This window comes from Amblyraja radiata, chromosome 7, assembly GCF_010909765.2.
Source record: "Amblyraja radiata isolate CabotCenter1 chromosome 7, sAmbRad1.1.pri, whole genome shotgun sequence".
In the NCBI taxonomy this organism is placed as follows: Eukaryota; Metazoa; Chordata; class Chondrichthyes; order Rajiformes; family Rajidae; genus Amblyraja; species Amblyraja radiata.
Window position 1 is genome coordinate 20805003 of NC_045962.1, and position 26282 is coordinate 20831284.

At 42.4% G+C, this 26282-nt stretch overlaps 1 protein-coding gene across 2 annotated transcripts; it reads right to left on the reverse strand.

Moving 5' to 3' along the window:
• Positions 1 to 1866: 1866 nt before the first annotated feature.
• nup35 (nucleoporin 35) lies at positions 1867 to 26282 on the reverse strand. 2 transcript variants are annotated; one of them, XM_033023806.1, is made up of 9 exons: positions 26015 to 26282; positions 21917 to 22084; positions 20905 to 21035; positions 19049 to 19109; positions 15635 to 15776; positions 13115 to 13184; positions 8125 to 8253; positions 7061 to 7222; positions 1867 to 2921 (listed from the first exon to the last, which is right to left on the reverse strand). In XM_033023806.1, the coding sequence occupies exons 1-9, from the start codon at positions 26169 to 26171 to the stop codon at positions 2844 to 2846; spliced, it is 1098 nt and encodes a 365-aa protein (XP_032879697.1). In that variant the 5' UTR covers positions 26172 to 26282; the 3' UTR covers positions 1867 to 2843. The 2 variants fall into 2 exon arrangements, with proteins under 2 accessions (XP_032879697.1, XP_032879698.1); XM_033023807.1 differs by lacking the exon at positions 26015 to 26282 and adding an exon at positions 25526 to 25979.

The window sequence follows — 26282 nt, forward strand, 5'->3', positions numbered from 1 at the left end:
ATAACTCAAATGCAAAACAAAGTTTTGCACCTTGATGTAGGGAGGAACTGCAGATGCTGGTTTACACCGACGATAGACATAAAATACTGGAGTAACTCAGCGGGTCAGGCAGCATCTCTAGAGAAAAGGAATAGGTGACGTTTCGGATAAATACCCTTTTTCAGACTGAGCTTTGGATGGGTGACAATAAATTTAAATTTGTTTGTAACTTAAATAATGCATTGGAAACTAGGTTACAGTGTCCATGAAGTATAAGTATCACTTGCATAAGTATAGATCAATCTAACCCTATCCAATGACACAAATTAATCAAGAAAATTATTCATCTATCAATACCATCAGTTATAAAGATACCCTATTATATAACCCAAACGTAACTATATATAATACGTACAATTAAGCAGGTTGGGCAGGTGGGCTGAGGAATCATAGATGAAGTTTAATACAGAGAAGCGCGAGATGTTGCATTTTGGGAAGTCTAACGTGGGCAGGACTTACGCAGTGAATGGCAGGGCTCTGGGGAGTGTTGTAGAGCAAAGGGATATGGGAGTGCAGGTACATCGTTTCTTGAAAGGGGTGTCACAGGTAGATAGGGCGGTCAAGCAGACTTTTGACACGTTGACCTTCATCAGTCAGAGAAATTAGTATAGACATTATGAGGTTATGTTACAGTTGCTCAAGACTCTCCCTATAGTTCAGACCCTTGAATCTTGGCAACATCCTTGTAAAGCTTTTCTGCACTCTTTCCAGCTTAGCAACATCTTTCCTATAACAGGGTGACCGAAACTGAGCACAATACTCTTCCGGCACCTTACCTGTATTTAATGACGACTCATAATATGATCAATTTCCCTCCTGGGATAAATAAAGTTCTATCGTATTATAAATCTCAGCCAGGGCACCTGCAATTTCCTTTCTACCTTCTGAAAGTGTCTTCGGATTCAAGGGATTTCCATAGAACCAAACCTATGCAGTGGCAGATCGAGAAATCCTGTTTTCCTGAGGGGAAATATCTGTGTATGTTTTTAATACTGAGTTATACAATGTGAACCGTGCATTAGTTTAGAGATGTAGTGTGGAAAAAGGCCCTTCAGCCCACTGCGATCCTATACACCAGCACTATACTATATACTAGGGACAATTTGCAATCTCTACGAAAGCCAAATTATCCTACAAATCTGTACCCCTTTGAAAAGTTGGAGAACACCGGAACATCCGGAAAGACCCCCCACGGTCTCAGGGAGAGTGTACAAACTCAATACAGACATCATCCGTAGTCAGGATTTAACCTTGCTCTCTGACACTATAAGGCAGCATCTCTGTTGCTGCCCCACTGTGCCACCCAAGGTACATTGTAATTGAGTTAATGATAAAAAATACAGTACAGGCTAGGACTTTATTCCTTTGAGCGTGGGAGGATGAAGGGTGATCTTATAGAGGTTTACAAGATCACAAGATGAATAGATAGGGTAAATGCACAGAGTCTTTTACCCAGAGTGGGGGAATCAAGAACAGGACACACAGTTAAGGTGAGGGGTGAAAGATTTCATTGGAACCCCAGAGGCAACTTAAAAAAAAAAAAAAAAAAGGGTACCAGGTATATGGAAGGAGCTGCCCAGAGGCAGCTGAGGCAGGTACTATCACAGTGTTTAAAACATATTTGGACAGGTATATAGACATGATAGTTTGAGGCATTTAGAGCCAAACGCAGGCAGGTGGAACTAGTGTAGATGGGATGTTTTGGTCAGCATGGGCAACTTGGGCCAAAGGACCTGTTTCCACGCTGTATGACTGACTATGACTCTTTCCAATGAAACACTTGAATGAAATTGGGCATATTGACTGATAATGAGATGTCACTGATCACTGAAAGCATCCAACTTTTATTTGAAAAGTGTCAATGTTTCTGTGTCCACATTTTATATACGCAAGTTTTTTATTAATTTTAACTTGCAATTGCAGATTGCAATGCTTTAAGATTTTTAAATATACAGAATTTACCAATTTTAAATATACACTATTCTGTAAAATCTACTCAATCAGAAAACTCTCCTCCACATATTTTATTAACTGGTCACAAATCACGTTGAATGCCATACAACAATATGACTTTGAAAAATACATTTTCTAAAAAAGATTTACAAAACAATGAATACCAAAAAATACTATCAATACTTAGGAATATGCAGTAATTGAGCTCAATAATTAAAATCTGGAACTTTTTGGCATTCACTTGTAAAATAAAAATTAGATTACCCTCCCGATCATTTTGTGTAACATTGTCAGTTCCACATAAAAAAGACAAATTCTATATTTGTTATTCACGTTCATGGAATTTTTTCTGCATGTAGAAAGATAATTTATTTTTGCTTGAGAATGCAGATTATAAAATTACAATCGGTGAACTTTAGGACAGATGTTAATTCAAAGAAATAATGTACATGATCTGAAAAGTTTAACACCACCCCCAAATACACATTGTCATACCAGGAAAATACATGCATCAAAACATTAAAAAGGCAACAATTGGACATTCATACACAATCCATATTATCTGGCAAACCTTTCTTTAATCAGACTTCTTGCAAATTTATGCATTGTTAAACTCTAAAGTGCAAACTATTTACAGGGTGCTTGGTCAGAAAGTAGACCTGAATAAATGCACATCCTTGTACCAACAATAGCAGTGGTTATACAACTAACCAAACTGTATTAGTACGGTGGGTTTCCCTGTTAATAAATGGTGTCCGTAATTGCACATTAAAATAGAGTTTCAGCACGTATCATTAACCTTGAAAGAAAAAAGTCTATTTTCCAGGTTCTTTAATTGGAGGAAAGCTGAACTACCAACCAAACATGTACTCCATGGCTTTGGAAACAAGAGTCTCATCTTTACGAGGGGTCTGCCTGTCTGAAACTACCTAAATGGAGAGAGGGGAAAAAGGGAAATTATTAATTGATTTAGCCTAGTTACATTTTTAATGAAACAACATTTTCATTTCATTTTCCCACATTAACGTGTGAATTAGGAACAGTAGCAGGAGCCTCAGCCTCTCGAGCTTGTCCGTCCCCCACCCGTTCTGTAGGGCTACAGCTGATTTGCTCGCCACCTCAACTTCACATTCCCTCCCACCCACCCCCTTCAGGACGAGAGATGCAATAAACTACTTCTGCAGAATACTTCTGCAATAAGCATGCTTCTGCCACATTTTGATGGAAAGTGTTCCAAAGTCTCAACAAGGGGCGGCAAAGTTAGAAACATAGAAAAAAAGTTGCAGGAGTAAAAAAAGGGGCTGAGAGAATGGAGCGGCTGGGCTTGTACACTCTGGAGTTTAGATGGATGAGAGGTGATCTTATTGAAACATTTAAGATTATTAAGGGTTTGGACACGCTATGAAAATCTGTGGAAATCTTCCTCAGAGGGAGGTGGACGCCGGTTCTCTGGATACTTTCAAGAGAGAGCTAGATAGGGCTCTTAAAGATAGCAGAGTCAGGGGGTATGGGGAGAAGGCAGGAAGGGGGTAATGATTGGGGATGATCAGCCATGATCACATTGAATGGCGGTGCTGGCTCGAAGGGCCGAATGGCCTACTCCTGCACCTCTTGTCTATCGAATAGGCCGTTCAATATGATCACGGCCGATCATATAAAATCAGTACCCCGTTCCTGCTTTTTCCCCCATACCCCTCGATTCCTTTAGCCTGAAGAGCTAAATCTAACTCTCTCTTGAAAACATCCAGTGAATTGGCCTCCACTGCCTTCTGTGGTAGAGAATTCCACAGATTCACAACTCTCTGGATGAAAAAGTTTTTGCTCATCTCAGTCCTAAATGGCCTACCCCGTATTCTTGCTGGAGAAACTCAGCGGGTGAGGCAGCATCTATGGATCGATGGAATAGGTGACGTTTCTGGGTCTCGTCCCTTTTTGTGTTTTTCTTCCGTTTAAACAAGCATCTGCAGTTCCTTCCTCAGCATCTCTCGAGAACATAAATGAATGATATTTTGGGTCGGGACCCTTATTCAACATGAATGATGAAAGACTACATTCTCCCTATCTATCCTCGTGATCATATTTACTGGTGCCTTTCTCCAATTCCCCTGTTTAGTGGTGTATTTAGAACCTCATATTTCGCTTGGGCAGTTTACACCCCAGCGGTATGAACATTGACCTCCAATTTCAGATAGTCCTTGGGGAAGGGGGGAGGTTTCTCTCTCCTTCCCCTCCCTTTCCCAGCCCTCCCGCCTACTGTCTCCGCCTCTTCCTTTCTTCTTCCTGCCCCCCCACCCCCACATCAGTCTGAAGAAGGGTCTCGACCCGAAACGTCACCTATTCCTTCGCTCCATAGATGCTGCCTCACCTGCTGAGGTTCTCCAGCATTTTTGTCTACCTTCGATTTTGAATAAGGGTCCCGACCCAAAATATCATCTATCCATGTACTCCAGAGATACTTAGGAAGGAACTGCAGATGCTGGTTTAAACGGATGATATACACAAAAAGGGTTGAGATCCCGAAACGTCAACTATTCATTCGCTCCATAGATGCAGATTTTTCCAGCATCTGCAGTTCTTTCTTAAACAATACCCGGTATTCTTAAACTGTGACCCCTAGTTCTGGACTCCAACATCGGGAACATTTTTCCTGCACCTAGAAGAATCTTACAAGAAAAACCTTTTAATCCATATTCCAATTTTATACGTTTCTATAAGATTCCCTCTCATCCTTCTAAATTCAAGTGAATACAAGCCCAGTCGGACTATTCTTTCATCATATTTCAGTCCCGCTATCCCGGGTTCAATAGCAATAATATCAGAGCTGCCAAGTTTTGTCAGAGCATTTCAGTATTCTAGTACCCGAAAATCAGTATTTTGCTGAGGAAATCAGTATTTTTACATGGTGCCGTCTTGCTAAAAAAAAAAGATGTTGTTTTTTATGTGCGGACATACCCATGTTAGAGTACAAGAATGCACAACTTTGCTGCCAATTGACATGTCTTCTACGCACCTTACTTGACAGTGCATTAATTGCCATCTCTTTGTATACTTCTGTTTGAACGGTTGCTTCCTGCTTTTAGCACCAGATGATGATGTAGAAGCCATTTTGGAAGCCTCCCTCTCTCGCTCTCTCTCCCTCCGTCCTCATATCCATCCCTCCCTCCCTCTCTTCCTCCCCCTTTCCCTCTCACTCCCTCTCCAAACAGTCTGTGACCCATAGCACTGTGGCCATAGCGCTATGTGTGAAGGCAATAGTGCTCCAGCTGGTAGCGCTATAATTAGAACCCATAACGCTGTTCGTTTAAATTCCCACGCTAAACTGACAGTGTTGTTTAAACCTGGACAGGCAGATTAAAGCTTACAAAAATAATCATCCAGATCTTGAAATTTAAAATATTAATAGATTTAATCTGCTATAATTTTTAGAGTTAAAGTATAACTTTTTATATCCTTGCATTTGTTAAGCAGCAGGATGAAACAGGACGTTGGGCCAGTTTTTTTTTAATCCGCATTTTACTAAGTAAATCCGTATATCCGTATTCCTATCGCATTTCCGTACAAAACACGGAAAATCAGTACTACTTGGCAGCTCAGTAATATCGTTCCTCAAATTAGGAGACCATACTTGCACACAATACTCCAGGTGTGGTCTCACCAGAGCCCTGTACAACTGCAGTAGGGCCTCCTTGCTCCTAAACTTAAATCCTCTCGCGATGAAGGACAGCATGCCATTAGCTTTCTTCACTGCCTGCTGGACCTGCATGCTTAATTTCAGTGACTGATGTACAAGCACATCCAGGTCTCGTTGCACCTCCCCTTTTCCTAATCCGACACAATTCAGATGATAATCTGCCTTCCTGTTCTTGCCACCAAAGTGGATAACCTCATATTTATCCACATTATACTGCATCTGCCATGCATCTGCCCACTCACCCAACTTATCCAAGTCAACCTGCAGCCTCATAGCATCCACATCGCAGCTCACACTGCCACCCAGCTGTGTCATCCGCAAACTTGGAGATGTCACATTTAATTCCCTTGTTTAAATCGTTAATATATATTGTAAATAACTGGGGTCCCAGTACCGAGCCTGACAGCACCCCACTAGTCACTGCCTGCCATTCTGAAAAGAATCCGTTAATTCCTACTCTTTGCTTCCTGTCTGCCAACCAGTTCTCTATCCATGTCAATGCCCTACCCCAAATACCAGGTGTCCTAATTTTGCACACTAATCTCTTGGGTGGGACCTTGCAAAGGCTTTATGATAGTCCAGACACACCACATCCACTGGTTCTCCCTTATCCATTCTATTTGCTACATCCTCAAAAAATTTCAGAAGATTTGTCAAGCACGATTTCCCCTTCATAAATCGGTGGTGGCTCGCTGCTCATTCCGGAGCTCGGAGGCTCCAGCTGCAGACCGGTGGACTGGGACATCGGGAGCTGGCGGCTCGCGGGTCCGGGTGGGAGACCGCTTTTCGGAGCTCGCGCAACGCAGCTTCTCCAGCCCGTGTCGCGGTGTTGGAACTACCCGGAACGGGGCCGTACATCGCCCTGTACGGCCTTAAATGGCCGTGGGGCTTACCATCACCCACCTGGGGCTTCGACATCGGGAGAGAAATGGTGCAGGGGAGAGAAAAGGCTTTGACTTCCATCACAGTGAGGAAGAGATTCACTGTGATGGATGTTTGTGTAAATTGAATTGTTTGTATGTCTTGTAGGAATTGCCTTTGTTTGTATGGCTATGGAAACTGAGTTTCGTTTGAGCCTCACCGAGGTTCAAACGACATGTAATAAAATATTGTATATTGTATTGTATAAACTGCCTCATCACTGCGCTCTTTAATGGAAGCACAACTTCCCTACTTTAGCATTCTGTTCCTCTAACCAGACACAATAACATTGTTAGCTTACGATACACACAAAAAGCTGGAGTAACTCAGAGGGTCAGACAGCATCTTTAGATAAAAGGAATAGGCGACGTTTCGGGTCGAGACCCTTGTTCAGACTTTGTTAGATTACCTAATTAATGGTTGTACCAGCATACAAAATTTTTGCCAATCGCGTACCTGATAGTCGCTGCTAGATGCTTTGTATGCAGCGGCCAAAGGCCTGATTGCAGTATTTCTGGGTGTGCTTGGCGACGGGGCAGGTGTTCCCACAGTGTTGATAGGAGGAGTGAAGACAGAGAAAACAGGTCCGTAATTTCGATCATTTGTCTCCATAACACTCTAATATCACAAAGAAAACAAATGTTTGAAACCATTTTGTAAACTTTAATTCTCAAAATTGCACCAATTACAAATGTCAAATTACTGATCAGGACATTCATACATTATCATAACAAGACTTATTTTCTAAGTGGGAAAGGTACTAAGAGAAGAAAAGAATACCAACAGGTTTTCCTTTTTTATCAAATTGCTCTAAAAATCCTGAAGTGTCTGGAAATTATGATTTTTCAAATCCTCTCACCAAAATATCTGAACAATTTTTTTTTAAAACAGGAAAATGGGGAAAAAACATCACAAATCACGGAAAACTAATAATAATAGTGCACTTCAGGCTACTGATAAGTTCATTACCTTATTTAACAGAATAAATTCCATTAGAGTCTATTTTAAATACGTGTAATCTAGTTCCAAAATAAACTGATAATTCAGGCTAACTTTTATAAAAGCTAGTGCAATAAAATTATTTCTTTAAAAAGAATAAAACTTCCATAAGATGTCATTCAAATATTCAGAAATCCCAACTATTCGCCATCCGGCTTTCCAGTTAATATTTCCCCTGCTCATCGGGACGCGTTTCCACACTCCCTTGAAACATATCCGATTCACAAAAAAAAATATTATATTTTGTAACGTCTAAAAAAAAGTGAATTATTTGGGGTATTAATAAAGGTAACATCAAATAGATAGGAAAATCTGCCAGTTGACACAAGAATCTTGAGCATGTCAAGGTTTACTCTATTTATGTCATAGAGGCTACATCAGGCAACTCACTGCTCTGCCTACAAGTACTACAAGGCCAAAGTATAATCAATGGCCCAGCAGCATTTCCCAACGTCTCTTCACATTGACCTTCCTGAAGAAACACGCTGACTTCAGTTAAAATCAGTCAAAAGGCAACTTACTTTATCGATGCATGGCTTCACTCCAATCATGATAGACTCGCCAAATACTTTCCCATCTTTACTTAATGCTTTCCTGGCCTGAAGTTTCGATTGATACTGAACGTGCATCCAATTCCCATTGTTTGACATCTGCGTAACCAAAACAAAAATCAGATTTAGATGCAAAGTTGAATTTTCCTTGAAGCAGCAAGAGAACAATACCATGTGTTTTTTTTTGTTTTTTTTAACTACTTAAGCAAACATTGTGCTGGGCAAGATGATGTACAGGTCCACCGCAGCCTATAAACACACAACATACACAGCCTGAACATATGAAACAAGCATTTGAACAGCGGAGGATGGATTTGCCAACTGCTGCCGTGCTCCAATAGACTGTTCTTGACACCAGTTGGAATTTTGCCATATCAAACCCTCGAGGACTACAACGAGATTCAGATCAGTTACAGATTTAATTGGAGAAATGGCAGATGGAGCTTAATCCAAGTATGAGGCACTGCACATGGGGACGTCAAATATAAGGGTAAATGTATACCTTTAATAGCTAGATCCTTAATAGCATTGGGAGTTTAGGTGACCAAGTCCATAGCTCCCCAAACGTGGCAACACAAGTAGATAAACAAAAATGCTGGAGAAACTCTGCGGGTGAGGCATCATCACCCGCTGAGTTTCTCCAGCATTTTTGTCCACCTTCAATTTTTTCCAGCATCTGCAGTTCCATCTTAAACACAAGTAGATAAAGTATGCATGCCTTCATTGGTTGGGGCATTGAGTATAAGAGTCAGTAAGTTATATTGCAGTTGTATAAAACTTTAGTTAAACTGTATTTGGTGCACTGTGTTCCATCCTGGTCATCATATCACAGGAAGGATGTGGAGATTTTGGGGAGAGCATAAAAGAGGTTTTCTCGAAAGCTGCCTGGATTAGAGAACATTAGCTGCGAGAAGAGGTTGGATAAAGTTGAATTGTTCTCTCTGGAACGTTGGAGGTTGAGGGGAGGCCCGATAAAAGTATATATATTATGAGAGGAGTAGATGGAGTAGACAGGCAGACAACCCATTTCCCAGGGTGGAAATGTTAAGATCAGAGGGTGAAGTTTTTTGTCCCCTTACACAGAGTGTGGTGGGTGCCTGGAACACACTGCAGGGGGGGTAGGTAGAAGCAGATATTAGGGCAGCATTTAAGAGGCTTTTAGATAGGCACAGACATGCAGGGAATGGAAGGAAATAGATTGTGTGCAGTAAGATGGCATTAACTTTGCATCATATTCGCTATGGATGTTATGGGCTGCAGTGACTGTTCATGTGCTGTACTGATTTATGTTCAAATATATTCTAGTTAATGTGATGTTGTTCCTTTTGAGCATCTTATGTAGACACACCCCGCCCAGGCCAGCTGCGTTGTCCTTTCTAAATTTGTCGATTGTAATTAAAACTTCGCCCGTGGTAAAAATACATATACATATATACATACAGTGGCTTGCAAAAGTATTCATACCCCTTGAACTTTTCCACATTTTGTCACTTCACAATTATGCACCACTTTGTGTTGGTCTATCACATAAAATCCCAATAAAATACATTTACGTTTGTGGTTGTAACGTGACAAAATGTGGAAAAGTTCAAGGGGTATGAATACTTTTGCAAGCCACTGTACATACATATATACATACACATATACATATATATATACATACACATACATACATATATATGCAAGCTTTATTATCAAGGTTGGCAAACAGATTTGAATGTTTCCCAGACCATCTGTTCCTATGGGACAACCTAGCATCTTCTCCCATGTGGGAATTGGCTCAAAGCCACCTTTCTGACGTGAACGGTTTGAACTACGAACAGTTCAAGAATGCTGAGGAGGACCTGTACCCGGCAAAATCCGGTTTTGTAAGCCAGCTGTTTCCATTTTTTGCCATGGACAATGTAGAAAATGAAAAATGTACATCAAATTGGTAAATTTGTGCACCTTCGACAGTGTGCACCTTCGACAGTGTGCAGTTTTGTTCTATTAATGTACCCAAGAGAAGCCAATTGAGAACAGTTGACTATTTTAAACTATAAGATTTGAAATCAAATATCTGTTTCAAAAAGTAGTGTTTCCAGTAGTGAAAGATTATGGTGTATCACTTGCTGAAGAGTGTAAACTGAATGCACCAAGTTCAAATCTACGGAAATTGTCAATGAAGAACTAATTAAGAAGCAACAGCAAGGCAGGGTTCAAAATAAACAAGATTTATATTATTCCCATTGAATAGTCAAACTGTAACCTTGAAATAGATGACATGAGGAAGCAGCATCAGAGTGTAATTAAACTGAGGGAAATGGGGAAGAACAGATGAGAGAGAGAGAGATTCACGGGTACAATGTTCTCTTAGAACGAAGCTAATGGCTTGATCCAGAAATTATTCCACTCAGAGGGAGTTCAGGACACACATTCAATGTTTATAGGTGTACAATTACGCCGTTCGGCCGATCGAGTCTATTTTCTTGCCTTCTCCCCATAACCTTCGACACCCATTTTAATCAAGAATTTGTCTATCTGCCTTAAAAATATCCACTGACTTGGCCTCCACAGCCCTCTGTGGCAATGAGTTCCAGAGTTACTACATTCTGACTAAATAAGTTCTTCCTCACCTCCTTTCTAAAAGAATACCCTTTAATTCTGAGGCTATGACCTACCTCTGGTCCTAGACTCTCCCACCAGTGGAAACATCCTTTCCACATCCACCCTATCTATGCCTTCCATTATTCTGTAAAATTCAATGAGGTCCCCCCTTCAACCTTCTAAACTCCAGCGAGTAGAGGCCCAGTGCTGTCAAATGCTCATCATATGCTGACACGTGTGAATGTTTTATTTTTGTAGAGGCTTTGTTTAGTGGACTCCACAGGCTATTGCAGTGCACTTTTGGTGATTATGTGTGGAAAGGTAACCTAGGGAACAATGAAGAGGACGCACAAATATATACTTTTTACTGCAGAATCTCATTCCCAAACAAGTGTACAATTTTGCAAGACCATAGTTCAAATGCAAAGGAAAAAATCTCTACAACAGCAGAAAAATACTATAAATATATTCATATATCTATATCAATGGCTGCAATGTAATGCATTCAATGTGCAGCATTTGATCAAACTTATCAAATTTGTTTTTAAATGTTGACTCCAGAATCTCTTCTGGTTTTTAATTTATGCCATGCAAAATAAAAAAACATTCCCAGTGAAAGACAATGAACAAAACACAAAATAAATCATAAACAATGCCTTTCAAACTGACTCAGGAAAATTCAGATGAATTTGCTGTATTTTTCAAAGGGAAAAATGCCAATAGCTTCAGCTTGGATCATGCGAATAAAACCACATTGTCGCAGTCCGCTGCAACTCAGATCAATTAAATTCAGTTCACTGAACAAGTGTTCCAGTTCATTAACTGAATGCACAATTAATGTTTTCCTTATACAAGTCGGAATTATCAAATATATTATACATACGTATACACATTTTCACCTTACAAATGCTCCTTCCAGTACACAGAGCTGCAAAGTTTTGTCAGAGCATTTCAGTATTCTAGTACCTGAAAATCAGTATTTTGTGGAGGAAATCAGTATTTTTACAGTGCCATTTTCCTGAAATTTTTTTTTTTAATGTGCAGTCATACTCATGTAAGAGTACAAGAATGCATAAATTTGCTACCAATTGACATGTCTTCTACGCACCTTACTTGACAGTGCATTCATTGCCATCTCTTTGTATACTGCTGTTTGAACGGCTGCTTCCTGCTTTTAGCACCAGATGATGATGTAGAAGCCATTTTGGAAGCCTCCCTCTCTCCTTCCCCTCTCCCTCCCCCTCTCCCCATCCTCTCCCTCTCTCTCACTGTCTCCACCCTTCCCTCTCTCCCCCTTGAGCCCACCTTCTGTTCTGTAAAATCAACGCTAATCCCAATGCAACTGCAATCCCACTGGTAACCTTTCACCACTAGGCTTATCCAGAATATTACCACTGCCTGAAAAATAATCAAAGGCTTAACTCAAGCTGGTAGCGCTATTTTTAGAACCCATAGCGCTGTGGCCGACAGCTCTTCGTTTAAGTTCCCACGCGTTAAACTGACAGCGCTCTGTTTAAACCTGGAGCGAGACAGGCAGCGACTCTGGAGAGAAGGAATGGGTGACGTTTCTGGTCGAGACCCTTCTTCAGACTGAACTGAACTCCATATTTAAAATCCGTATTTAACAACACAAAATTGTACATCCGTATTCTAATCGCATTTCCGTACAAAATACGGCAAATCCGTACTACTTGGCAGCTCTGAGTACACTGCTCATTTACACGTTAAAGAGCTGCTTCAATGAATAGAGCCACAAGAAATTATCTTTCAATTTTTTTTAAACGTAAACTATTTGCAAAGCTAAATCAGCTAAGTCCATGACAGCTATTTTTATAATAATTTATTTATATTCAATATTGTACTAACGATTATGAACATAATACCAGATCAATTTAAAAAAGCCCAAACATATTAATAACTACACTTGGTCTGTCACACTTAAATCAATGAGAAAGTAATCACACTTTGTTAGCTCCCAGGGCAATGGGAGATTTGTCATTGTGGAAACATCTAGTTTCAATTTATGCCTAAAGGGAACGTGTTCATGTTTTACGGAAGCGATGACAAAGTTTTACGAGGTTAAAAGTCACTTTCAGAGATTAAAATGTGTGCATCGTTTGAGATAAATGCTCTCAATCTCTTTTTGGCAAATGAGCACAATTCAAAGTGAAATTTGCATTCAACCTACTGATCGCACCCAACCAATTCAATGTCAGAAACATGGCTTAATAGAGGCAATGGAAACATTTGTGTATTATACCAACCAATGAATTATCCCATAACATTATAGAATACATTGATAAAAGACTCCATAGGACAAGCCACATGAAAATTCACAGCGACTAAACAGTTTAATCAGTTTTTAGAAGCTTACCACGTGCTTTAAGATATTCCCATATTGTGCAAATTGGAGGAGGATGTATGAAGCAGAGGCGGGAGGAAACCTGCAATAAGATTTTCCAACCATCATTATCCGCAATAAAGAAAGCAAAAGCAATGCTAGTTTTTATTTTGAGCGGGCTTGTATACAAAAATAGGGATGTAATGTTGAGGCTCTATAAAGTGCTGGTCGGGCCGCATTTGGAATTTTGCAGGCCGTTTTGGGCACCATATCAGAGGATGAATATGCTGGCTCTGGAGAGAGTCTAGAGGAGGTTTACAATCCCAGGAATGAGTAGGTTATTATATGATGAGCGTTTGTCGGCACTGGGCCTGTACTCGCTGGAGTTTAGAAGAATAAGGTGGGATGTTAATTGAGACGTACAGAACAGTGAATGGCTTGGATAGAGTGGATGTGGAGAGGATGCTTCCACTAGCGGGAGAGTCTATGTCTGGAGGTCATAGCCTCAGAATTAAAGGAAGTTTCTTTAGGAAGGAGATGAGGTATTTCTTTAATCAGAGGGTGGTGAATCTGTGGAATTCTTTGCCACTGAAGGCTGTGGGGGGCAAGTCAGTGGATATATTTAAGTCAGAGATCGATAGATTCATACTACAGTGTCAGAGGTTATGGGGAGAAGACAGGAGAATGGGGTTAGGAGGGAAAGATAGATCAGGATTGAATGGTGGAGTAGACTTGATCGGCTGAATGGCCTAATTCTACTCCTAACACTTATGATCTTACTGTGCAAGCTATACATTCAATTAAAAACTACAAACATCAACAATGACTAAGTTTTATAAGATTAATTTTGGTCCTAGAATTTGATTCATTTTGCAGATAAATGTTTGCAATTTCAGCATTTACAATGAGAAAAAAATGTAACCAACCAGATGAGTGGTTTCCATGTTCATTCCATTATTAAAATAAACCAACTGTTCAATCTTCAACTGTCGGCCATTAAAACCAATACAGAAGAGAATGGAAATTATCACAGATTATAAACTAGTCAGTAGAATAGCCTGTGCTATCATAACATTTGATGCCATAAGAATCCTCTACCGAGTTGAAGTTAATGCAAATATTGCTTTTATTATTATTATAGGTAAAATGTGCCATGATATTCATTAAGAATATAATAAACACTACATTTTCTGATTTAACAGTGTCCCAAAAGGTTGATCAATGCCAAAATGACAACTCTCAAATTTAAACTGGTTTAATCTGGGGAAACAAGAGAATTCTAAATGGCCCCTGGACAAAATGAGGAGGGGTACAAATCCATGGAATTTGCATTGAAGGTTTAGCGAACTCGCACAATTTAAGACACAGTTAAAGTTCTAACTTAATTTGGAAATAGCCATTTAAATACACTTCCGTGAAACCTCTTGCATCTCTTCTCAATGCATCCTTCTCAATTACCTTTTATTAAGGAAAGTGAGATTGGCCCATTCTGCTCTCCAACGTAAAACAAAGTTTGCATGGGAATATTTGTGAACACATTTTCAAAGGTGATAAAATAGGTCAACAAAGCAGGGGTGATGCAGACTTTGATAAACAGAGTAACAGAATGGAAAACTGAGGGAAGTTATACTGAACTTACGCAAGAATTTAAAAAAACTAGTTGTGCCCAGATGAGTATAGTGCCCTTTCTGGCCAGTGAATTTTAGGATGAGGAAGAATGTTTCTGAAGGGACATGGTAGAATTGTTCCGTGGACAAGAGATTGTCACTCTGTGGGTAGACTTGCGTTAATTTACTCGCCCTCAAGTGTCATGGGCTAAGAGCAAAAATGGAAAGAAAAGACCTTTAAAATACTCGATTAACTGGAAGCAGTAATAACTGGACAGTCAATATGTATGTCTAAGACCCAGAAGCCTTAAAGGAGTGGATTTAGCTTTGCAATGAATGCACAACATCCCAAATACCCTGCCGGAGAGAGTGTAGGAAATAGATTCAGTCATGGCTTTCTAAAAGTTAACTAATTTACTAAACTAAGGTTTAGAAAGATACGAGCCAAATGTGTACAAATGGGACCAGTTTAGATGTGGCATCTTTGTCAACATGAACGGGGTTGGGCTTAAGAGCCAGTATGACTCTCATTAAACCTCAGTCTAAACAGGCATGAAATTTAGAAATGACGGTTAAATAACAATCAAAGGAAATAAGTATTTATTTAAGGCCAGAGGATATTTTTCACTATTGAGAACTCTTTTTACTTCAATCACAAAAACACATTATCCGAGATTTATTTTAGTGAAAACAGGTTATAAATAGTTAAAGTTCTTGCCAATTCGCTGAATCCATTAGAAAAACCAGGAACAATTCATCACGCAGTTGTAGAATTAGTGAAAGCAACTTCTGGATTTATGCATTTAACAATACATATGTATACTCCAGCAATCACTGTTCGATTGTCCCATTATAAAGATTGCAACATTGTATTGCCTCACCATTATTTGTGGTGCAGATTCATGGCCATTACTACAATTTATAGAGAAAAAAAGATGGTACAAACCCAAAAACTGTGATCCACGTTTCATCTAAATGATCATCCGAAGTGAGGGACTCCCCTTGAGTGTAGAAAGGATCTGCTTGTGCTGGTGAAAGTGTGGACTTTCGGTGATGGCCAATTGTGGTTGGACTAAATACATGACCACCTGATGATGAGAAAATGAACCATCATGTCCACACACATTCTACAGAACAATCGTTTCACTTTAGGATATACAGAAAACAGCAGCAAGAGTAGACCATTCATTATGAGCACAACTGATCATTCGAAATCGATACTCCATGGCAGCTTTCACCCATATCCCTTGATCCCTTTAATTTAAGAACAACATTGTCGGTAGGGTTGAGAGAGATGGACCTGCCATGATTGAATGGTGGAGTAGACTCAATGGGCCGAATGAGCCTAATTCTGCTGCTATAAACTTATGAATATCTAACACCTCCTTGAATATATTTAAAGGAGTCAATTGCTTTCTGCAGCACAAGAATCCAGTTTAGTTTAGTTTAGTTTAGAGATACAGCGCGGAAACAGGCCCTTCAGCCCACCGAGTCCGCACTGACCAGCGATCCCCCGCACATTAACACTAACCTACACATACTAAGGACAATTTACACTTATACCAAGTATACAAACCCAAGCCAATTAACCTACAAACTTGTACGTCGTTGGAGTGTGGAAGGAAACCGAAAATCTCAGCGAAAACCCATGAGGTCACGGGGAGAAGGTACAAACTCCGTACAGACAGCACCCGTAATCAGCATCAAACCCGCGTCTCTGGCGCTGCAAGCGCTGTCGAGCAGCAAGTCTACTGCTGTGCCACCATGCTGCCCCATCCTCAGGTTATCCCATCCACCAAGAGAAGACAATTTTCCTCATTGTATCTTAAGTGGCTTGCCTTTATCCTCAGACTATTATCTCATGTCCTTTATGTTCATGTGTAGGAAAGAATTGCAGATGCTGGTTTAAGTCTGAAGAAGGGTCTCGACCCAAAACGTCACCTATTCCTTCTCTCCAGAGATGCTGCTTGTCATGCTGAGTTACTCAGCAGGACAGATTGCGGAGTCAGATAGATTGTGTCAATCCTTTATGTTCATGTCGAGCTTAATGATTTTGCACACGTGTGGAAAGGAACAATTAAAAATCTTGGTTGCAGCAACATCACAGCCACAAAAGACTTAGGCACACAAAAACACTAATTGTACATTAATTCTTCAAGACAGTAAAAAGAGAAAAAAAACATGCTGCAAAATACAATTAGAAAAAAAGCCTGTGGCGTTCAGTTGTTGAGGAAGGATTAGACTTGTGCGGGTTGGTTGAAGAACCTGATACGGCAAGTAAGAATGTAAAAAGGAACTACAGATGCTGGTTTATTCTGAAGATAGACAGTGCTGGAATAACTCAGCGGATCAGGCAGCATCTCTGGAGGAAAAAGGATAGGTGATGTTTCGGGTCGGGACCCTTCTCCTGAACCAGGTGGTGAGGCACCTCAGGCTTCTGTATCTCCTCCAGCAAGAACAGTGTATGCAGATTGTGGAGTTGACTGATGATTGAGGCAGCACATCGTGTCGATGTTGGGAGGGTGTGCCCATGATGCACCAGGCCGAGTCCACCACTCTCTGCAGTCTCAGGCGTTCCCGTGCGCTGGTATGGCCACACAAGGCTATGATGCAACAAATCAGGATAGTGCATCTGTAGAAGTTTGTTCGAGTGCAAAGTGGAGTAGAGGTGCTGGCTTGCCTTCTTCAGTATTACATCTATGTGCTGGCCCACTCATCTCATCCCTGTTGCTATCATCCAGAAATTTGAGGCTGTTAGCACAGCAATGAAAAATGCCGCGTGGTCTCTCGACTTCCCCTTTCTAAAGTTGATGATTAGTTTCTTGATCTTGCTGACACTGAGTGAGAGGTTGTTGTTGTTGCATCACTCAACCAGGTGTTCTCTATCGCTCCTGCACTGATTCATTACCACTGGTGATTCTGCCAACAGTGGTGTCAACAGCAAATTTATAGATGGCATTAGAGCTGGGCTTAGCCACACCGTCGTGGGTGTAAAGAAAGTATGGGGTGGCACGTTGGCGCAGTGGTAGAGTTGCTGCCTTAAATGACAGAGACCCGAGTTCGATCCCGACTACAGGTACAGCCTGTACAGAATTTGTATGTTCTCTGTGACTACGTAGGTTTTCCTGGGCAATCCGGTTGCCTCCCCAACGCCAAGAACGTACAGGTTTGTAGGTTAAATAGCTTTGGTAAATATTGTAAATCGTCACCAGTGTGTAGGATAGTGCTTGTGTAAGTGGATCGCTTGTCGGCACGGACTCGATGGGCCCGTTTCCACGCTGTAAATTAAAAAATGTAGAGCAGGCATCCTCAAGGCGTAACTATAATAGTGGGGTCAGTGAGGAGGAGGTGCTGTTAACGATCTTTGCTGATTGAGGAAGTCAAGGATCCATTTGTAAAGGCAGTTGAGTACCCTTCATTGGTGATGAGGATTAATACAGAAGTAGGGAGATTGTACTCCAACATTACTGAAACCTGGTCAGCCCTCAGCTGGAGAACTATGTGCAGTTCTGGTCCCCATGCTACAGGGAGGATGTGATAGCACTGGAGAGAATGCCGAGATGATTCACCAGGAATTGCCTGGGATGAGCAGTTCCGTTATGTGGAAAGATTGGTGATGCTAGGTTTGATCTCCCTGGAGGGGAGGGGATATAATTGAGGTACATAGATTTAAAGACGGTGAAATTAGATTTGAGGGGAAACCTATTCACTCAGAGAGTGGGATATACTCTTGCAGAGCATTCCAGGTACGTTTGAAACTGGGTCGCTGAGAGCATTTAAGTATCGTGATGAGCACATGAATCGATTAAGCAAATAAGAGGAGAAAAGTTGTGCGTATGTATCTTCGGTGTAAAACAGCATCAGCATGTTCAACTGCCAAATAAAAAGGAACTTCCCATGCCTTTCTAGTCATGAAAACGGTGAAGTTTGTTTATACACTTTCGGCGGCATGGTGGCGTAGCGGTAGAGCTACCGCCTTGCAGCACCAGAGACCCGGGTTCAATCCTGACTATGGGTGCTGTCTATATGTAGTTTGAGCATTCTCCCTGTGACCCGTATGGGTTTTCCCCAAGATCTTTTGTTTCCTCCCACACTCCAAAGACGTACAGTTTTGTAAGTTAATTGGCTTGGTATTCATGTAAAATTGTTCCAAGTACATGTAGGGTAGTGTTAATGTGCAGGGATCGCTAGTTGGCGTGAATTTGGTGGCTCGAATGGCCCGTTTCTGCGCTGTGTCTCGAAACTAAACTAAATAAATCAAATTGACGACACTAAAGGCTTCAAACAACATACAATCAGGTTCCTGGGCAATAAACCGCATGCTTCAGTGCGCTGATTGTTACATTTGCAGCAAACATACCTGATCCAGGTGTCGAAGCATTACATCCAGACACAGGAGTTTGTAACCTTGTAATATTCCCCTACAATAAAACAAACAGCCAATGAAAAATGATTTGGAAATCTCACAATAAAGAATTCACACAGGAGTATTGTGATGGCGAGGGAAGGGGAGGTGAAATCAAGGAGGGACAAGACAACACCTGGCAAGTGATAGGTGATTACAGGTGAGGGGAGGTTTTGATAGGCAGATGGTGGAACAAAGGCTAGAGATGAAGAATAAGGTGTGAGAGAAGGATACAAGAGTTATGATTAGAGAAGCCTGGGGAAGGAATGTGGGTGGAGGGGGGGTGGTTAAATTGCCCAACACCCCTCCCACTATCAATGTTCATTCCGTTGGGTTGTAAATTAACAATGTGAAATAAAGTTTACATAAGGCCTCACTCTGGCAATGGAGGATCAGGGAAGAAAGGTCAGTTTTGGAATGGGAAAAAGAGTTAAAATAGTTAGCAACTGGGAGATCCAGTAGGCCTCGGTGGACCGACCACAAGCGTTTGGTTAAACAGTTGACTAGTCTACATATGGTCTTGCCGATTTGAAGGAGGCAACATCGGGAACACTGGTTGCAGAGATCAGAGGAGGTGCACGTGAATCTCTGTCTCACCTGGAGAACTGCTGGGGTCCCTGGATGGATGCGAGGGAGCAGGTATAGGGACAGGTGTTACATCACCTGCTGTGGCATGGGAAAGTACCTGGGGAGGGGATGGTTTGGGTGGGAAGGACAAAGGAAACCAACGAGTTACGGAGGGAGCCGTCTCTGCAGAATGTGAAAAAGGGGGTGGGAAGATGTGAGTGATGGCAGGATCACATTGGAGATGGTGGAAAAATCAAAAAAATGACGTGTTGATGCAGAGGCTAGTGAGATAAAAGTTGGGGAAAAACTAGGGGGAATCTATCCTTATTCAGTGAGTTTGGTGGAAGGTGGGTGGGGATATCTAGCTGGTGGTTATTGCAATTTATACCAGGAAGGTCACCAAAACCCAAATGAATAGCTTGTTTTAAATGCTATCCTTAATTTCATGTAAAAGTTAAAGGAAATAGTTATGTCTTGTTTAGCACTGATAGAAAATAGAGCAAACAGCCATCCAACATTGCATCTGAATTACATAAAATTTCAACTGAAATAAATTGATTTATTTTTCCTGTAAAGAAATCAAACTGCTTCTACTCATTTACATTTAAAATTGTATAAACATCACCCAGGCCTTCCTCACTCATAACCACACAATTGGAGGGATAATCCTGCTGTATGCTGCTGCAGGGAGAGATATGTATCGCAGCCCTGAGCTGCAGAGATATTTTACCCACAAGCAGGCACGGAAATCACTATCAAAACATGGGGGGGGGGGGGGGGGGGGGACACAATTTCTTGGCGTCCGCACGTGCGCACAGACACACAGGCTTCGGCCGTGGGCCCTGTGGACGGTAACATCGGGAGCTGACCTGGTTGGTGACCGACTCCAGCAACAGCAGCTTCGTCCGCCCCGAACCGTGGGACTTGAATCAGCCTTTTCATCGGCCGGCGGGGACTTCAACATCGGGAGCCTTGGTCGCCTCGACGCAGCAGTTTGATTTTAAGCTGCGCCGGGCAATGAAAGGCCCAGCGAACGAGCAGATTCAGCCCTTAGAAAACGTCTGATAAAGTCCGGATCACAAAACATGGGGGGGGGGGGGGGGGGGGGGGGGGGGGGGGGATTGTCCCCCACCTCTCAAAGCATGAGTGGGGGGGGAAGTGCCCCCCATCACACACACACCCCCCCCTGAGATTTCCGCCCATACCCACAAGAACAATCCTTGTGCTTGAAACTAGTTCCTTACCAGTTGCCGTGAGTTTAAGGATGCAAGTCCAGCTCTTGACGTTCCCAGGTCATCATAGAGACTACGAACCGGTGGTGCACCACCACACTTATCTTTAGGGCTGGAGACGACTGGTTGGGGATGTGTGCCCCCTAATTTGAAAAAAAAAAAAAAAGGATGCAACAATATGTTTCTCATTTGCAAGACAGCTTTACAGTTAAAACAGTTATAATTTTGTTAGCAGTTTTAGCAAATATATTTTTTAATGGCTAAGTTAAATACTGTGTTTGCTGTGCCAGAAATGTCAACCCAAATGCAAGATAAGATCCACAGAGCAGACATGAAATTGCTTTACTTTACGGATCAGTAACTAAAAATTTTAATAGGACATTCTTATAATTAAGGATCAGTTTTGTCTTATCATTACCTTCTTTCTTTTTGATAATACAAGAATGAACAAATGTCTGCACATATATTGAAGACTAAGCAGCATTTTACACTGACGTTAGGATAGTATGCAGCTAAAAGCCCTGCTTTTCTTCAAGGGTAACAAAAGCTGATGACTGCAAACCCAGGATTTCTTCCCCTCCTATCATGCTTCTGAATGGACCTTCCTTAAGTCTAGGGTCCACTCTAATGCGCCTCTACCCCTTTGCAGACATTGAACATTGCTTATGGATCTGATGTAGCTACAATGCTGCAAACTATATTCTGCACCCTGTATCTTCCCCTTTTCTCTACCTGTTGTACTTGAGTTTGACATGATTGTATTTATATATAGTATTATCTGATCTGATTGGATAGGATGCAAAACAATGCTTTTCACTGTACCTCAGTATACGTGACAAATCTCAATGTCCTCACTGAAAATATTCTCCAAAAAAAACTAAAATGAAATAATTGCATGTAGACATGACTTTGCCATCAACTTGTACTGTTCCCAAAACTAAAATGCAATGGCCAAGTACAATTTAAGGAGCAGACTAAAACTTCAGCATCATTTCTGTCTGTTCCATTGCGTCACACGCCTCACCTCCAAATGGAATTCGTACATCCGTTATACCGGCCAAATTGCCAACATAGTTACGTGCTTGTGGAGTGACTGGAGCTGGTAAATCCCCCATCAAGAAACCAGGCAGAAACTGGGCCCCTCCACCAGGCTTAGGAGACGTCGGTGATCCCAGAGACATTGGTTCAGACGCTATAATTAAACGCAATGGGTGATTATTGTAAGCAAGTATATAAAAATTATTCAAGCAATTTTCTTTTTAAAAAGTATCTCGGCTGCCATGTTGAAGATTCAGCAGAGGACCACACAGCAAACCTGATGGGCAGGTGTTTAGTTTAGAGATACAGCGCAGAAACAGGCCCTACTGCCCACCAAGTCCACGCTGACCCGTTCACACTAGTTCTATGTTATTCCACTTTTGCATCCTACACACTAGGGCCAATTTACGGAAGCCAATTAAACCTGCAAATCTTTGAGATGTGGGAGGAAACTAGAACTCCCGGAGAAAAGCTATGCGGTCACGGGGAGAACGTACAAGCTCCGCACAGACAGCACCCGTAGTCAGGATTGAACCAAGATCTCTGGGGCTGGAAGGCAGCAACTCTACCGCTGCGCCACCCTTCAGATCGAAACCCCTATCAACTAGGACAAAAGCACCTGATTCATTAAAAGAAACCTGCAAGTTCCCTTTCACACATGGTATATGGCCTATAAATGCACACATGGTATATGGCTTATAAATGCACTTTCATTCCATTAAAGTCAAGTTGAGTTTATTGTCATAAGCACAAGAAGGGCAATGTACAGGTATCTCTACAAACCCAAAGCAGACGTATAAGCCCACACAGCCTTGAGGTGCACCATGTTGATGGTGAGGAGATGTCGATACTCATCCACCTAACTGAGCATTGTCCAGTTGCAAACAGAGTGACGGAGGTCCAGGTCTTTTTGCCTGGTCGTGAGTTTGGAGGGGATGATTGTGTAGTTGTAGTCATGATCAGCAGCTTGACGTATGTGTTGCTGTTATCCAGTTTGTCCTGAGCAGGGTGGAGAGCTAGTGAGATAGCATCTCCTATGGACCTGCTGTGACCATAGACAGATTGAAAAGGAGTGAAGGCAGACTGAAGAAGGGTCTCGACCTGAAACGTCACCTATTCCTTTGCTCCATAGATGCTGCCTCAGCCGCTGAGATTCTCCAGCATTTTTGTCTACCATCGATTTTTTCAGCATCTGCAGTTCTTTCTTAAACATTTCTGAGCCTGGAGTTGATTCACACCAAAACCAACCTCTCAAAGGACTTAATTACTATGAACGTATGCTCCAAAGGACAGTAGCCGAGGAGGGAGGACACCACAATCTGCTTGGACAGCGGTACAACTAGATGCTCTTTCGAAGCAGGTAGGAAACTCGGATCACAGAAACGAGAGGCAGGAAATGGCCTTGAATACTCCAGCCAGTTGGTTCACCCGTTTTTAGCTCCTGGCCACGTACGCCGTCTGGTCCAAACACAGTGTGGATTCGTCCTCTTGAAAGATGCTCTGACAGCTAGTGGTAAATGCTAGCTTCTTCCAGCTTCGGACTATAGCTAAAATAAAAACAATTCCTCCAGTTTGACGACCTCGAAAAGATCATCCACACATTTATCTCCTCCCGCCTCGATTACTGCAACTCCCTTTACACTGGCATCAGCCAATCTTCCCTGTCCCGTCTGCAACTGGTCCAAAACGCTGCTGCGAGACTCCTGACGGGTACCCGAAAAAGGGACCACATCACCCCGATCCTGGCCTCTCTCCACTGGCTCCCTGTGCGGTTCCGAATAAATTTCAAGCTCCTTCTTTATGTTTACAAAGCCCTTAACGGGCTTGTCCCCACCTGCATCAAAAATCTGCTCACCCACCACAACACCTCCAGGTCCCTCAGATCGGCCGACTTGGGGTTACTGACCATCCCGCGGTCTAGGCATAAGCTCAGGGGCGACCGCGCCTTTGCGGTTGCAGCTCCTAGACTGTGGAATAGCATCCTTCTTCCCATCAGAACTGCCCCCTCCATCGACTCTTTTAAGTCGAGATTTAAAACTCATCTTTACTCACAAGCCTTTCTTGACGTCCTCTGAGGGAGGGCTATATGTATATACGTAAAGTATGAACCACTGTTATATAACGTTGGTACCTGCACCAATGTAAAGCACTTTGGTCAACGAGAGTTGTTTTTTTAAATGTGCTATAGAAATAAAAGTGACTTGACAGTGTCCTAAGAGACTGACAGGGCGGTCAGAGGTTGATCAGTGGGGGCTCGTGTGGGTGTGTCATTCCTCTCCTTTACCGTTTTAAACTGGGAAGGGGGCTTTTGCTTTCTTCGGCCTTTCTAACAGTTTACAATGCAGTTTACAAGGAATCCTCCATGTAATACAAGAATTACTAAACTACTCATTTATATCCAGTAGCAAATGAATGCAAAAACCTGAGCATTTATTACACAATTCCTTTCCACCTCCACAGGTTCTGTTCTACCCCAAATTCCTCCAGCAGTTTAATATTTGCTGCAAATTCCAGCATCTGCAGTCTTGTGTCCCCATTATATTTTTTACCACACCTAATAATTTAACTTATTTGTTTTTCAATAAGTCAGTTTATCAATCCCACGTCACTGATCCGTAAACTCAAACACCACACTGGAGTATTTCAGGCTTGTGACAGTTTGGTTTAAATTACTCAAGTTATCCCCATGCAAGACCTTAATACCAAGTGATTAAACTATCAGTCTGGCTAGTCCAATCATGCACTTTCACTTGTATATTTTTAAAAACTAGCAGCTGACCAATAAATATTATGAACTCCAGTATCAGTACAACTTCTTAACAAAAGGACATCACATGGGATCTCACAATTTCCCCGGACTTGTTTCAACTTAACATTTCAACATTTTCAGTGAAGTAGTTAATGAGTCATCCAAGACCGAGGGTTTGGGATGATTTCATTTTCCCTCTTCCTTCTATTGTTATGCCCGACGGCAGGGCTTTGCCTCTGGGAATTAGCTCTTGGAAAAGTGGGGTCCTACTTTCAACAGCCCTCGGTGCAAAACGGATTAAATGGACACACATACTCTCGAATCAGTGTCCAAATCCCAACGGAAACGTCTGCTAGTGTCTAGGCCGCAACGAAGAAATTGTAATCATCTTTAACTCAGCTTGGATCACGAGTAGATCATTAACATTTGTTGCAAAGATCTGGGGTGCTAACATTTGTTGGACTGGGGTGCAATGCACAAACTCGTGATGCAGTCTCACAGATGCAAGCAGAAATAAAAGCACGGAGCAGTCGTTAAGTCATGAATGCCATGCGCCTACCTAAAATATACCGCCTGCACACAGACAGGGCCGGAGTGTGCGTGGTGTTGCACTTTCCCCCCGGCCATTGATTCTGCGCAGGTACACAAAAATGCTGGAGAAACTCAGCGGGTGCAGCAGCATCTATGGAGCGAAGGAAATAGGCAACGTTTCGGGCCGAAACCCTTCTTCAGATTGATTCTGCGCATTCTTGCAAGCGTGTATTCGGAGTTTGCTGCGGCCTTTGCTCTGAGTTGTTGCACAGCAGAGAGGCCGCGCGCGCGCGCTCCGGGCCGCCCGAACCTTACCTTGGAACTCCATTCCCCGGGAGGTTCGAGAATGTTGAGCCCACGTGGACCCGGAGCGCGAGCGGCGCGGCCCGGACCCGCAGCAGCAACAGCACCCGCCGGCTCTGCAACTACTCCGCCGGCTCTGCAACTACTCCGCCGGTTCTACAGCAACAGCACCCGCCGGCTCTGCAACTACTCCGCCGGTTCTACAGCAGCAGCGTCCTGCAAGCTGTGCAGCTACTCCGCCGGTTCTACAGCAGCAGCGCCCTGCAAGCTCTGCGACTCCCGCCGGCTCAACAGCACCAACTCCGGCCGGGATCTACAGCAGCGCCCCACACCAACGAGCGTCGGCTCTGCAGCAGCGCCCGCAACCTCTGCTTCAACTCCCACCGGCTCCGCAGCAGAGGCTGCAGGCTCCGCACCGTTTTTCAGAAATGGCGGAAAAATCTCTCCCTCCCAATTGCAACCGCGGAGCTGCACGATGGGAAAAAACAAGCGTCACCCAACTCTGCTCTGTGTTTGCTTCCAAGGGCTGGAGGTCGTAGGGCTTTCCCCGTCTCGCTTGGTGCTGCTTGTCCCCGGCTGGTATCTTATCCCAAAGCTTTATGCTAATCGTATTTTTATCCGCTTTGGCAATCTTCAGATGAGCAATGGGCAAAATCATACAGGTCTGAACAGCAACAAGCAGGTAGGCGGGGCAGGAATCCTACTGATATCAAGGCATTTTTTTAACCAAGAGTGATGCAATCTCGTGTAGAGTTGCTCAAGTGATTTA